General features: G+C 49.5%; 1 protein-coding gene across 1 annotated transcript in view; it reads left to right on the top strand.

Annotated features, from left to right (window-relative positions):
- Positions 1 to 6,412, top strand: part of Jdp2 (Jun dimerization protein 2) — a 36,831-nt gene extending 30,419 nt beyond the window's left edge. The window contains exon 4 of the mRNA XM_026401926.2: positions 5,388 to 6,412. Within this exon, the coding sequence (XP_026257711.1) occupies positions 5,388 to 5,573 (186 nt within the window). The 3' untranslated portion in view covers positions 5,574 to 6,412. The remainder of the gene's footprint in view (positions 1 to 5,387) is intronic.
- The last annotated feature ends 6,104 nt before the right edge of the window (positions 6,413 to 12,516 follow it).

Below are 12,516 nucleotides of genomic sequence, written 5' to 3'. Positions count from 1 at the left end.
AGTCCAAACCAGTACCCAATCATGATAATAGTAAATATAATAAGTAATAGCAGTAACAATATATAATAACAGCATAAGAACAGGCCCTGTTCTGCCAGTATATAACAATTAACCACAGTTGCTAGCATGTATAAAGATGGCACTGTGCTAAGTGCTACATGAAATGTTTTGATCTCATTTTGTTGGTTGAACAACCATATGAGGTGGGTGACTTTCTACAGATAAGGAATCCAAAGTGTGGGGAGGTCAAGTCACTTACCCAGGTCTCTCAGCGGCTAGGTGGGATGAGAGCCCAGCCTGCGGCTGACCGCAAGCCTTTGTCCTTCACTCCGCCACACCGGCTCTAGTTCACTGGTTCACCGGTTGGTTCATTCGTTCTTTTGTTCATTCCTTGATTCCAAAAGTGTTCTTTCACATGTGCTACATGTCCAGAGCTCTGCCTGGTGCATTCGGGGACAGTACTGGACACTCTGCCTGCCCTGCAGCAGACAGAGCTGGGGGAGGCACAGAGGGCTAGAGAAGCCTCACCAGAGCCCCCTCTTCCAGGGGCCTGTCAGACCGTTAGCAGCAAGACATACCCGAGCCCACATACCAGTGACACACAGTGTGACATCCAGTCATTGCCAGACAGACAGCACTCGCTGTCCTTCATTCCAGTAACACTTGTCAAACACCTACTATGTGCCAGGTTTTTCACAAATCTCCATGAATCCTTACAATAGTCCAGTGAGATATTAACTCTTCCCATTTTAGAGACTGACCTGTAGCTCGGAGAGGTCAAGTTACTTGCCTGAAGTCACCGATGACAAGTGGAGGGCGGGGATTCACTCATCCATTTGCTCATCCACTGGTCCATCCAACTAACGATGGATGAGTGCCGGCTGCTCCTGTTGCACTGTGGATAAACAGGCTGTGTCTGCCCTGGGATGGCGGTGGGAGCTGGAGGAGAGTCCGGTGTTCTGAGTATCACTCTGGGAGGCCCAGTGTACTGTGGGAACTGCAGGGGGACTGTCCTGGGCTAAGCCAGGGAACATCTAGGCTTCAGCTGTGAGATCAGAGCAGCAGAAGGAATAAGATGCTGGACATGGCTGTAGGGGTTTCCAGGGAGGGTTCGTGCGAAGGTGGGAGGTGTCGCTTACGGATGTGGTTAAGGCATTGACAGAATGTCTGTGTGGCTGGAGGTTAGGGAGCTGAGCAGAACTGCAGAGGCAGGCGGGCCCAGAAGTGGCGTTTGCGAAGTGGTCCTAGGTGCTGGGTTGCCTGGGACAGTCTGGGATTACGCCTGTTGTCCTGGCCTAGTGACTAGGATGACGGTTTACGGAAAACCATGAGAGGGTTTCAGGAGGAGGGGGAAAACCTCTGAAGCATCCCTCTGGCTACAAGGTGGGGCATGGGCTGCAGACCTGAGTAGTGTCCTTGTTGTCCCAATGAGAGAAGATGAGGCTGGGAAGGTGAAGAGATGAGTGTCGCCTGGGGTCTGGGTGGGACAGTTTGAGGCAGCAATGTCTGGGCCCAAGTCCAGGCCCCCTACTCCCTACCCCGCCCGGGAGGCTGAGTGTGAGGTCTAGGCACAAGTGCAACTGTCTGTGTTGACTGCCTCCAAACCCCCGGACACCAGATCCTCCCCTGGGACATTCTTACTGCATCTTGGAGAGTTCCCTGCCTCTACCAGCTGAGGCCCTGAACCCTGAGCAGGAATCAGGCCCTTAGAGGGGTTGGGTCCACACCTTGTAGGCCCTAGGGCTTCCCAAATGCCTCCTCTGTGGTCAGGAGCAGCAGCCCCAGGTGTTCTGAGTATTACACTGGGAGGCCCAGTGTACTGTGGGAACTGTCCTTCATTCCAGTAACACTTGTCAAACACCTACTCTACCATACCACCGGCCCTGTCCAGCGCCTGTGCCTAAGGCAGGTTCTCTGGGTCTTGGTAGTAATGTCACCTCACGTTCCTATGGTGCTCTGCACTCTGCATAGCTCTCTCTTCTTAATGGTCACAACCACTCTGGGAGGAAACTAAGAGCCCCATTCCACTAAGGAGGATCCTGAGGACTTAAAGACTCGCTCAATGTCACACAGCGGCTGAGTCGGTAGACAGAGACCAGGGCTTCCTCTGCTGACTAGTATCCTATTCAGGTTGCCCAGACTCAGAGGAATTACAAAACATGTTCAGAGTGGCGTAGCTGGCAAGTAGCAGTATCAGAATTTTAACTTAGACACGTCTTTCAGGCTCTGAATGCCACACCTCGCTACTTCTCAACTCTTAAAAAAAGTTCATGGAACTCTATTTTATGTACCTTTGAGTAGTTTTTTTGACTTTTTAAAATATAAAGCCAGAGACTGTAGTGAAGTCTTTTAGGCCAGTCATCATGTTTTCTGAGACATCACTGAGGCCCAGAAACAGGGAGTGACTTGGCCAGGCCACCCAGCCCTTCACCTAATATTTCTTACTACTGACTTTGCTGACCACAGCGTAGGAGACAGAACCTCCCCTTGCACTGATTCGGTTCTAAAACAACAAATGGTTTCAATTCTTCTAGAGCAATAAATATCTACCAGAAGTCAAAACAACAAACACACACACACAAAAAAAATACAGACAGAATCATTTCATTTCCTAATTAACATGTGGAGGTCCTCGCTGGTTCCTATTCATTCATTAGGAAAACAAATCGGGTAATTGCTATTACAAAGCCACAAGCCACTTCTACAATCATGATTAAAAAGAGAGTCTTCTTACGGTTGCACAAGAAATAAATACGTAGCCCCAGCCCCTAACAAAAGGGAAAGGTGGTTAGTGACATTGTGACAGCCAGGCAGACTTCAAGAGAGCCCGTGGTAGGCTCTCACATTCTCAAACCAACAGACAACTGCATTCCTGTGACAGTTGCCTGTGCAGAGCCAGTTGCCTCTCGCCTCATTGGTGTCAGGTGACACTGATGGGTTGTTTGGACATGCGGCTGTTTCTGGCAGGTGCATCTGTGTGTGATATTAATGAATTCCGCATATTGGACACATCTGCTTGGTATCGGTTTTGACTTCAAACTCACTGCACTTATAAACTTCTCTGCCCTGCCCACACTCTCCAGAACAGCTCCCCTGACAGACTCCTTCCTCAGTCTCAGGGTCAGCTCTGCTCCATCTCCTCCATTCTCCAAATCCTGGTGGTCATCAGGACCTATTTTCTTTGAAACATATTTCTTCTCTCTCTTTTTCATATTATTGGGATCAGTTCTTCTGATCCCCAAGATCATTGCCTTTTTTACAGATGAAAGGACCGAAGCTCTGAGAAGTTAAGAAATGTGCCCCAGACTCTGATGCTAAATCCACAGGCTTTCCAGAGCTAGAATCTAGCTCTTAACTTGCCTTTCCTGCCTTCTACACTACTGTATCCAAAAAGTGAGCTGTGGGACACCTGGACCATTTGTATCTTCTTTATACATCTTCTGCTCTCCCATGTCTATGTCCCTGCTCACTCAGGGCTCCTACCTGAAGTTCTTCCCTTCCCTTCTCTACCCACCAGAACCAACTAATCTTTTAAGCCAAGGAGAGACCCTGCTCATTAATCCTTTTTGAAGGTCTCCTAAGCCCTGGGTGGCTGATGGTTCCTAGTAAGTTCAGAGATGAAAAGATCCACAGAGCCTTTGGATTCCCCAGACATTCTCTATTCCAGCAGGTCCTCTGCAAATCATGGGTGGTGGGGTACCCTGAGACTCCTTGAGGCAGAAGCTCAGGAAAATTTGAGGACAGAGCTAGCACCTTGGGCTGGAGAACTAGAATGTCAAAAGTCCCCGGAGTCACTCACTGTGCAGGTGGCTAACATTGGCACCAAACTTCCACAGACTATTATGGTTTCCTGTGGGGTCTCTCCTGGCTCCCAAGGTAGATTTCTCAGAATCCCGAGACCCATGGACCAGGCCAGCTTCCCAGTCACGTCTCAGCCTGTCAAACGAAAAACCACCATAAATGGTTTTTAATATCTTTTCCGAGCACTTTTTTCCCACCTTTTTTGAGGCTTTCTCTCTGGGTCTCTGGCCACGAGACCGACCTTCCCCAGCAGTCAGGAGCTCATTCTGCCACCTTGGAGATGAGCACAAGGAACAACCCAGTGGACTGGACTGAGGAAGGCAGCCTACCTGGGGTGCGTGAGCCCCACTGAGGCTCCAGAACCCTTAGAGGGAGGCTGTTCCTCCTGCCCTGTGCTGGTGGAGGGACAATATGATTGTCACATGCTCAGTTACACCGCAGCCTGCTCCTTTTTTTTTTTTTTTTGGTATTAGGGACTGAACTCACAGACACTTGGCCACTGAGCCACATCCCCAGCCCTATTTTGTATTTTATTTAGAGACAGGGTCTCACTGAGTTGCTTAAAACCTTGATTTTGCTGAGGTTGGCTTTGAGCTTTCGATCCTCCTGCCTCAGCCTCCCGAGCCGATGGGTTGCTGAGTCTCTGCCCTGTGGCATTTTGGATGGGATAGTTTTCACTGTCCATAGCAGACTGGCCTCTGCCCATCCTCCCTGACTGGTAACAATCAAAAACGTCTCCTGACATTGTCCAATGTCTCCTGAGAGGCAGAGTCACTCCCAGTTGAGAACTAAATTGGCCTAAAACTTTGCTGGCCCAGGAATAAATTTTAGCTCTCAAACTGGTTCTAAGTGTTTAAGCATAGTCCCAGAAAAAAAAAAAAATCATTCAGATGCTTTTCCGTCATTCTGTTGGACCCCAAGGCCCTGAACTGGTGTGGCCATCACCTGTCCCCACTATGGACACATGACCCCAGCCCCACCAAGTCAACATCTCTTCCTTTGCCCAGAGCCTCTCCAGCTCAGCTGGAAGTGCCTTGGAAATCTCACTTGAAGTCCACTAAACCCCACTCCGGATCCAGTAGGCTGCTGGACAGTTGCCCTTCGGTGAACAAAATGTCTATAGATTTCAGCAGGTGTGGAAGAGACTTTAAATAATTATAGACTGACATGACCACACTGGGATTCCACAGGCCAGAATATCCCCATTATATATTTATCATACATCAGAGCACTTGCCATTGTACAGTCATCCTCGGCCACCACAGGCCTTCTGTGCACCCTCCACTAGACCCTCCTGGCCTCTGTTCTTTGCCCACCTTTTACTTCCTGTGCAAAAGCCCTTGAGGCCCAACATGAGTCAGGCTGGCTCCAGAATGTCACCTGGACTCATCCCACTGTGACAGACCAGTGTCACAAAGTCACTGCCTGCAGAAAGTAGTTAGCCCAGAGCCTTAACTGCCACAGGGAACAAGTAGAAAACAACGCAGGCCATACCAATGCCACCCGCAGGTGCCCTGCGCCCACCCAGAGGCAGAACCGCTCGGAGCCCGCGGGGGGAGTCTCACAGTGTGTGTCTGTTTGCGCAGGAGTCCGAGCGGCTGGAGCTCATGAACGCGGAGCTGAAGACGCAGATCGAGGAGCTGAAGCAGGAGCGGCAGCAGCTCATCCTCATGCTGAACCGCCACCGCCCCACCTGCATCGTCAGGACCGACAGCGTCAAGACACCGGAGTCCGAAGGCCACCCGCTGCTGGAGCAGCTGGAGAAGAAGTGACCGTGGGCCTGGCAGAGGAGGAGGAGGAAGGGGAGGAGGAGGAGGAGAGACGGAGGAGGAGGGGGCTCCCAGATGGCCTTTCCTTGGTGCATGACAAACTCTACACTGAGGCTCAGCACGGTGGCCTTGGGCGGGCTCTGGCGTGGAACTCGGATCAGCCACACGCGCGGGGAAGAGCGGGCTGAGGGAACCCAGAGGGACCAAGCGCTGAGACCAAAGTTGAACTGCGGGTGGGGCTGTCCTGCCTGGGGCGCGGCTGGAGGGAGGCAGGACGAGGCACCTGCATCAGAGAGATGCCCAGCTGGCAGCCTCAGGCGCGAATCCAGCTTCTCTGCCAGCGCCACCCACCCGAGGGACCACCGAGCAGCCAGGAAAAGCCATGAGTTGTAACCAAAATGGAGCTGAGGATGGAACTCAGCGCAAACCTGCAATCGCCTGCCCCTAGCCCTCCCCCGACCCTGGTACAGAGGTGGAGGGGGCGGGCGATGTCCCTGTCCGGGAGGTGGCAGCCGGGTGCGCCCTCGCGGGCCTGGCCCGGGCCTGGGGAGTTTGCCGAGGGCACTGAGGCGCGGGCGCCCTTCCAAAGCACATACTCACTGAATGTTTACAGACTGGCTGTCCTGGCAGGGCTTTCCACTGCACACGGTTTTTATACTTTCTTTTTCTTTTTCTTTTTTTTTTTTTTAATATTTTTTACAAAAAAGATTTTATACAAGCAATATATATATGGATTTCTATAATCACTCGATGTGATACAGTATAAATATGCTATGGTTTGTTTGTTATGGACAGATATCCACCCATTATGGCCGTTGTGTGTAACTCCTAAGTACTGTAGTCTCTGGGTGTCGGGGGTGGCTGGGGCGGGCTGGGGTACCTTTCCCTCCTTGTAAACCCTTCCTAGTAAGCAGTCCTGTATTGCTCAGTAAACATTGCTCTTACTTACCCAGCTGCCTCCTGTGGTGTCTGCTGGGGAGCAGGGTGCAAGGCGCACCCCATGTCAGAAAGTGGAGCGTCTGCCGTAGGCACTTGGTTTCCACAACCGCCCTCCCAGGTAGGTATTATTCTACCCATTTTACAGATGAGGAAGCCGAAGCTGAGGGAAGTTCAGGTAACCCGCAGTTACCATCCTGAGAGTACTTACTTCACTCATTCACTTCACTAATGCTCTGGGTGGTACTCTCCAAGGTACTGAGGAGTCACTGGGGAATCTTCCGTCTTGTCCTCCGTGGAGCCTATAGGCACTGGCCCATCTCATGCTGGCTCCACGTGCTGTCTCATGTCATCCACACTGCAGCCCCGCACGGGGGCAGCAACTGTCCCTCATTCACAGGTGGGGAATTAGAAGGCCCTGGAGGTTAAACTTGCAGCCATGATTTGTTGAAGACGTTTAGTGTAACAAGCACATAGAATCTCATTTACTTCTTGAGACAGTACAAAATAGGAATTATTCTTTTTGTTTTACGAATGACTTAGCTGAGGCTCTAGATGGGCAAGGGACCTGTCAAAGCACACCCAGCTAGCAAGGGACAGAGCTGGTATTTGAACTCTGCCTCCAGAAACCTATGGCTTTTCTCCTGTCACTGGTTGACTGTGACTGTCTCCATGATTGAGTATCCCACCTGGTCAGAAAGGAAGCTCGGAGGCCATGGCTATAGATATGCTTTCTAGGAAGCCTGGATATTATTTCAGCCTGTCTCAGGATGGTGGAGTGAACCAACTTACTTGGCAAATGTGTGCGTGAGACAGGGGCACACCCACGTCTCACCTCCACAGCACGATGCCTCTTCACAGAGCAGGAACAACTCCATGCCATTCACATGGCTACTTTAATGCCATGTGCATTATCTCATGTGCTGCCACAGCCTGAATGGACAGGTGGGGAAGGTGCTTTTAGCTCCTCTGTAACTGGGGCTTATAAAGGTTAAAGTTCATCCAGATAAAAAGGCAGAACTGAGAGTGGATCCCAACATGCCTATCTTCTAACCACATGTTTTTCTGCCATGATTGGGGCTAGGAAATTAATTGATGATAAAGACTGGTGTCAAGTGCACCAGTGACCTTGGATTGCTTCCTAAATCATGGGCAGGGCCTTCTGGGATGGGTGAAAATGGAAAGTAGGTCAGGATACACAGTTGGTCCCTCGCTTCTGCATCTCAGGTTCCCTCCACCGTGTGTGGTGTGGGCTTCCCTGATCCCTGCCTCAGGCACAGCCCGGGCTGCCCACTCTCAGCTGTGACTGTGTGCAGTGAACCCTCAGCTGTAATCCTTCTGCATTGTTCAGCTGAGAGAAGAATGAAGTCGTGGACTTACAAGGGCCTTCAGGTGACCTGGCAGATGCTCCTGCAGGACCATTGGCTGTCCCTGGCTGTGGCTCCTCTAGTTCCCTGCATGGGTATCAAGAGCCAGCCTTTCCAGATTAGTGCCCTTCTTAGGCTGTATGGATGGGCTGTCCCCAGAATCAGTGAGCCACATTGGGTTGTCTTGCTGTGGTGTCTTCCTCCTGCCCGGGCCTACTGCCCCTCCCAAGGGCAGCTGAAGTCACAGTCACAGCTTCATTGGGGCAGCGAGTGCTTGAGGGTCTTCTGTGCTTGGCTATGCACATGGGCTACTTCAGCTAGCTCACAGCCTTGCTGGGAGGCCAGGGCTGTCTGTCCATGTTGCAGACAAGAAAACCAAGGCATAGAAAGCAAGTGCCTTGCTCCCCAAATCCACGGGCCTGCTAGGGGCCAGAGTCAAGATGTTACAGTTTGATTTCAGGTGTCACTAGGTAAAGAAATGTCTGAGTTTGTGGTGTGACCTTGCCAGGGGGACTTGGCTAGAGACCAGGAGAGATGTCACAGACCTGCCTGTGCTCTCAGTACACATTCCGAATCCTTGATTCTCAGATGTCCATCTCCAGCTGACATGCTGCAAAGATAAAGGGACTCAAGATCCAATCATTGGAATTGCTTTTTTGGCAGTACAAAGGATTGAGTCCAGGGCCTTGTGCATGCTAGGCAAGCACTGTACCACTGAGCTACATCCCAGCCCTCATGATCCAATCTTCTACTACGAACCTCACTTTTCAGTAAAGTTGGGACAGTAATAATCTGAGTCCTTCTCACAGGGGTATTGTCAGGATCAAAGAAGGAAAGGGTGTGTTTTATGAAAAGTCCCCCTCCCCCCCAAAATAGCAATTTCCTTGTCCTCTGTTACTGTGTATAATTGTTGGTATTTGCCACACAGCACAAATTCTTTGAATAGCTTTTATTCTCTGAGGGTGGGTGCAGAGTTTGTGTTCTCACCGTGTATCTGGTCCCCATGATGGGATGCATGCCTGGGATCCAAGGCTCCTGGGTCCTTTCAGTTCCTGATGGACCAGGACCAGCTACGTTGGGCTCATCATTCTGGGCCTTAGGGTACCCTCCTGCCATATGGTCATAAATAAGACCTGTGTCACCTCTGCCCACAGTTCCTATGAGAATGCACTGGGTGGATATGTGCCACCCCACCCTGGCCTGAGAAGGACAAGACTCTTTAGCCCTCAGGGGACAGAAACTAATCTGTGTTGGCCAGAATGTGGATTAAAGGAAATTTACCTACACTGCCAGTGGGGGAATTGTGATGACAACTATGTAAAGCAGTTTGTCACTAACCAGTAATGCTAAAGCTAAATGCATCCTTGATTTAGGCGTTCACTTCCTAAGTATGTACGTAGAGGAAGGCTAGCACAGGGCCAAGCAAGGTACGAGATTGATCATTGATGCTTTGTTTCTGTTAAAGAAAAATTGGAGGCAACCAGAATGCCTACGAATATAAGAACGGATAAACAAATTGTGGTGTTTTGATAAAAGTGAATACGATTCAGCCATTATAAGAATGAACCAAATACAGGTATCAGTGTGGATAAATCTCAAAGACAATGTCCAGCTGAGGCCAGGGAAGCAAATAGCAGATTATTTATTACACAAATAATACCATTTATGTAATGTTCCTAAACATGCAGATCGATACTTTTTGTTTAAAGGTACACACAGTTTTGGGTAATAGAAGTACAAAAGCTTGCACAAGAATGTTATATCAAAATCAGTGATGGGGAGTGTTCCTGGGGTGAGAAGGGACTGGGGATAGCATCAGCTAGGATAAGTAGGACACATGGGTTTCTGCTTTATGCATAATATTTCATTTAATTCTAAAAGTTGTCATCAGTTGGGTGTAGTGGCACATGCCTATAATTCTACCCACTAAGGAGACTAAGGCAGGAAGATTGATACTCAGCAAGACTCTGCCTCAAAATTTAAAAATTTAAAATAGGGTGGAGATGTACTTCAGTGGTAAAGCACCATGGGGTTCAATCTTTAGTAACCACCCCCCCCAAAAAAAAAGTTGTCATCAAATGTAGAATAACAGTAGAATTTGTCATAGATGAGCAATATGCACACAGATGTGAGTTATATTCTCCACACTCCTCTGTACATTTGGTTCATTTCCTAATAAAAAAGAGCAAACCACAGTACAAATAGAAGATTTCATATTTTTCCATTCTTTTCCTTAGCAAGCTCAGAAAAAAAAATCAGTCTGAAATTACAGTGGATTGCAGCATACGGTCCCTGAATTTATGCACATTTAATTAGAGGCCTAGAGGGAGAGAGAAACAACTCCGAGGGTGTGGAAGAAGCTGAGTGGCCCTGGGGAGGGTGTCCTGTGGGGCAGGCACCTTGGGTAGTGTTGATCTGCTCTAGTTTAGGGGCGCCCAGTCCCTGAGCTCTACAGGTAGCAATTAAAGCACGTTCAAGGTTGATTCAGACTCTAGATTCCTCCTTACCTGCAGCCTTTTTAACCCCATCCCCATGAGAAATGCAACTCCGTGGCACCTTTCAGAGGTGCCGTGAACTAGATGCAGTTGTCACAGGTATATCTATTTTGTGTTGCTATTGCAACAAATTTAATGGCTTAGAACAACACTCGCTGGGCTGAAATCAAGGCATTGGTCGGTAGGGCTGTGTTCCATTGGAGGTTCTAGGGGAAGAATCCATTTTCTTGCCTTTTCCAGCTTCCCGGGTGGGGCACACATTCCTTGGTTCATGCCCCCTTTCCATCTCCAAAGCCAGCAGTGGCTGCTCAAGTCTCACATCCCATCATTCTGATTCTTCTGTCTCCCTCTTCTTTCTTTTTCTTTTTTTCCAGTTCCAGGGATTGAACCCAAGAGCGCTCTACCACTGAGCCACATCCCCAGCACTCTTTTTTTTTTTTTTGATACCATCTCACTAAGTTGCTGAGGCTGACCTTGAACTTGTAATACTCCTGCCTCAGCCTCCCAAGTCTCTGGGATTGCACATCTATGCCACCAGGACCCACTCTCTTCTATTTTGTTTTTTTTTTTAAGGATCCTTGTGATGGCACTGGGGCTACCAGAATAATTCAGGATCATCTCTTTAAGTCTAACTGGTGAGTAACCTGAATTCCATCTACAGCCTTAATTCCCCCTGCTCGTGTGATATATTCACCGGTTCCAGGGATTAAAACGTGGACATCTCTGGGGTGGCCATTATTCTGCCTACCACACAGGAAATTAAGAGTTGTAGGTTCTGAGCTCTGACCCTTCCTACTTCCTGGCAAGATAGGCTATTTCCCATGGAAGTACCAAGAGGATCAAGTCCCTGGGTGGCACATCCCTTGTGGCCAGCATGATGCTTGTCGCACACAATACACACAGACAGATGTACAAACTCACAGACTAAGTGAGTTTGTACATCTCTATGCACAACACGCAGACCCACACATAGATCCACGTTAAATACGATGAGATGAATGTTAGTCTCACTCCTTTATCTGACAGTGCTGAAATTTTGTAACTGATTTTCTTGTTTGACTCCTAAACTGGTTGTGTGGGTGCTTCCTAAAGAGGCGACCCCTGATGCTCTGGACCACTGGTGGCAAAGTCACATGTCAGCAGCAGCCTCTAGTACTCTGAAGGACAGTCCTCCCTCACCAGGGGTGGCCTGTCGTGCGCACCAGTTACACTCCCTTTACGATCCTCCCACTCCAGCTTTATCACATGACGTACTCCGAACAGGCTCACAACACCACGCAGGTGCGTCCTGGCTGTGCCTCCACGCAGGTGCACAGCCTGTGCCTACCTGCACTGGGGGATGTCTGTCACCACCCCGTGGCACACATTTGCAATCTGGACATTTAGGGAGTGAATGCCTACAGACCGCTGTGACTAATTGGGGTGGAGGTCGACTTTGACTAAATGCTTTTTTGTCTTCCAGTTGGAGGGTTCTGAGATGTGTTTCCTCAGGTCCCTCAAAAAGGATTGCAGGATTCAGACAGACCCACAGAGGTGAGCTGGAGACGCAGCCCAGCTCAGTGACACCTTTGGGTTGCCTTTCTCTCCTTCCCTGTTCTACCCCATCTGTCCTTTCTGCTCCCTGGGATCCCTCCCAAATCCACCTGAGCATTTGTTTCAAATTCTGCTTTGGGGATGGCCAGGCTAACACCGTTGGAATCAGAATTGACCCTAGGAAGCTGCCCCTCCAGCTGGGCTCAGTGGCACACACCTGTAATCCCAGCAGCTCGGGAGGCTGAGGCAGGAGAATCTCGAGTTCAAATCCAGCCTCAGCAACTTAGCAAGACCCTAAGCAACTCGGTGAGACCCTGTCTCTAAATAAAATACAAAATAAGGCTGGGGATGTGGATGGGTGGTTAAGTGCCCCTGGGTTCAATCCCTGGTACCAAAACAACAACAACAACATCATCAACAACAACAACAACAAAAACAGCCAGCTCTCTGAGTGAAATATTTGAAGCTCTGACTTGTGCTGGTCAGAAGATAGTGATAGTGGGTGGGTATGATGCCTGTCCTGTGCATCAGCACTGGTGTGCAGATTGTCACCTTTGTGGGTTGAGATGTGATACAGAGCCATTGAGATGTGACACAGAGCCCCTGAGTGGTATG

The sequence above is a fragment of the Urocitellus parryii genome, chromosome 6 (genome assembly GCF_045843805.1).
Source record: "Urocitellus parryii isolate mUroPar1 chromosome 6, mUroPar1.hap1, whole genome shotgun sequence".
Classification (NCBI taxonomy): Eukaryota; Metazoa; Chordata; class Mammalia; order Rodentia; family Sciuridae; genus Urocitellus; species Urocitellus parryii.
This window is presented reverse-complemented; position numbering and strand designations above follow the sequence as displayed.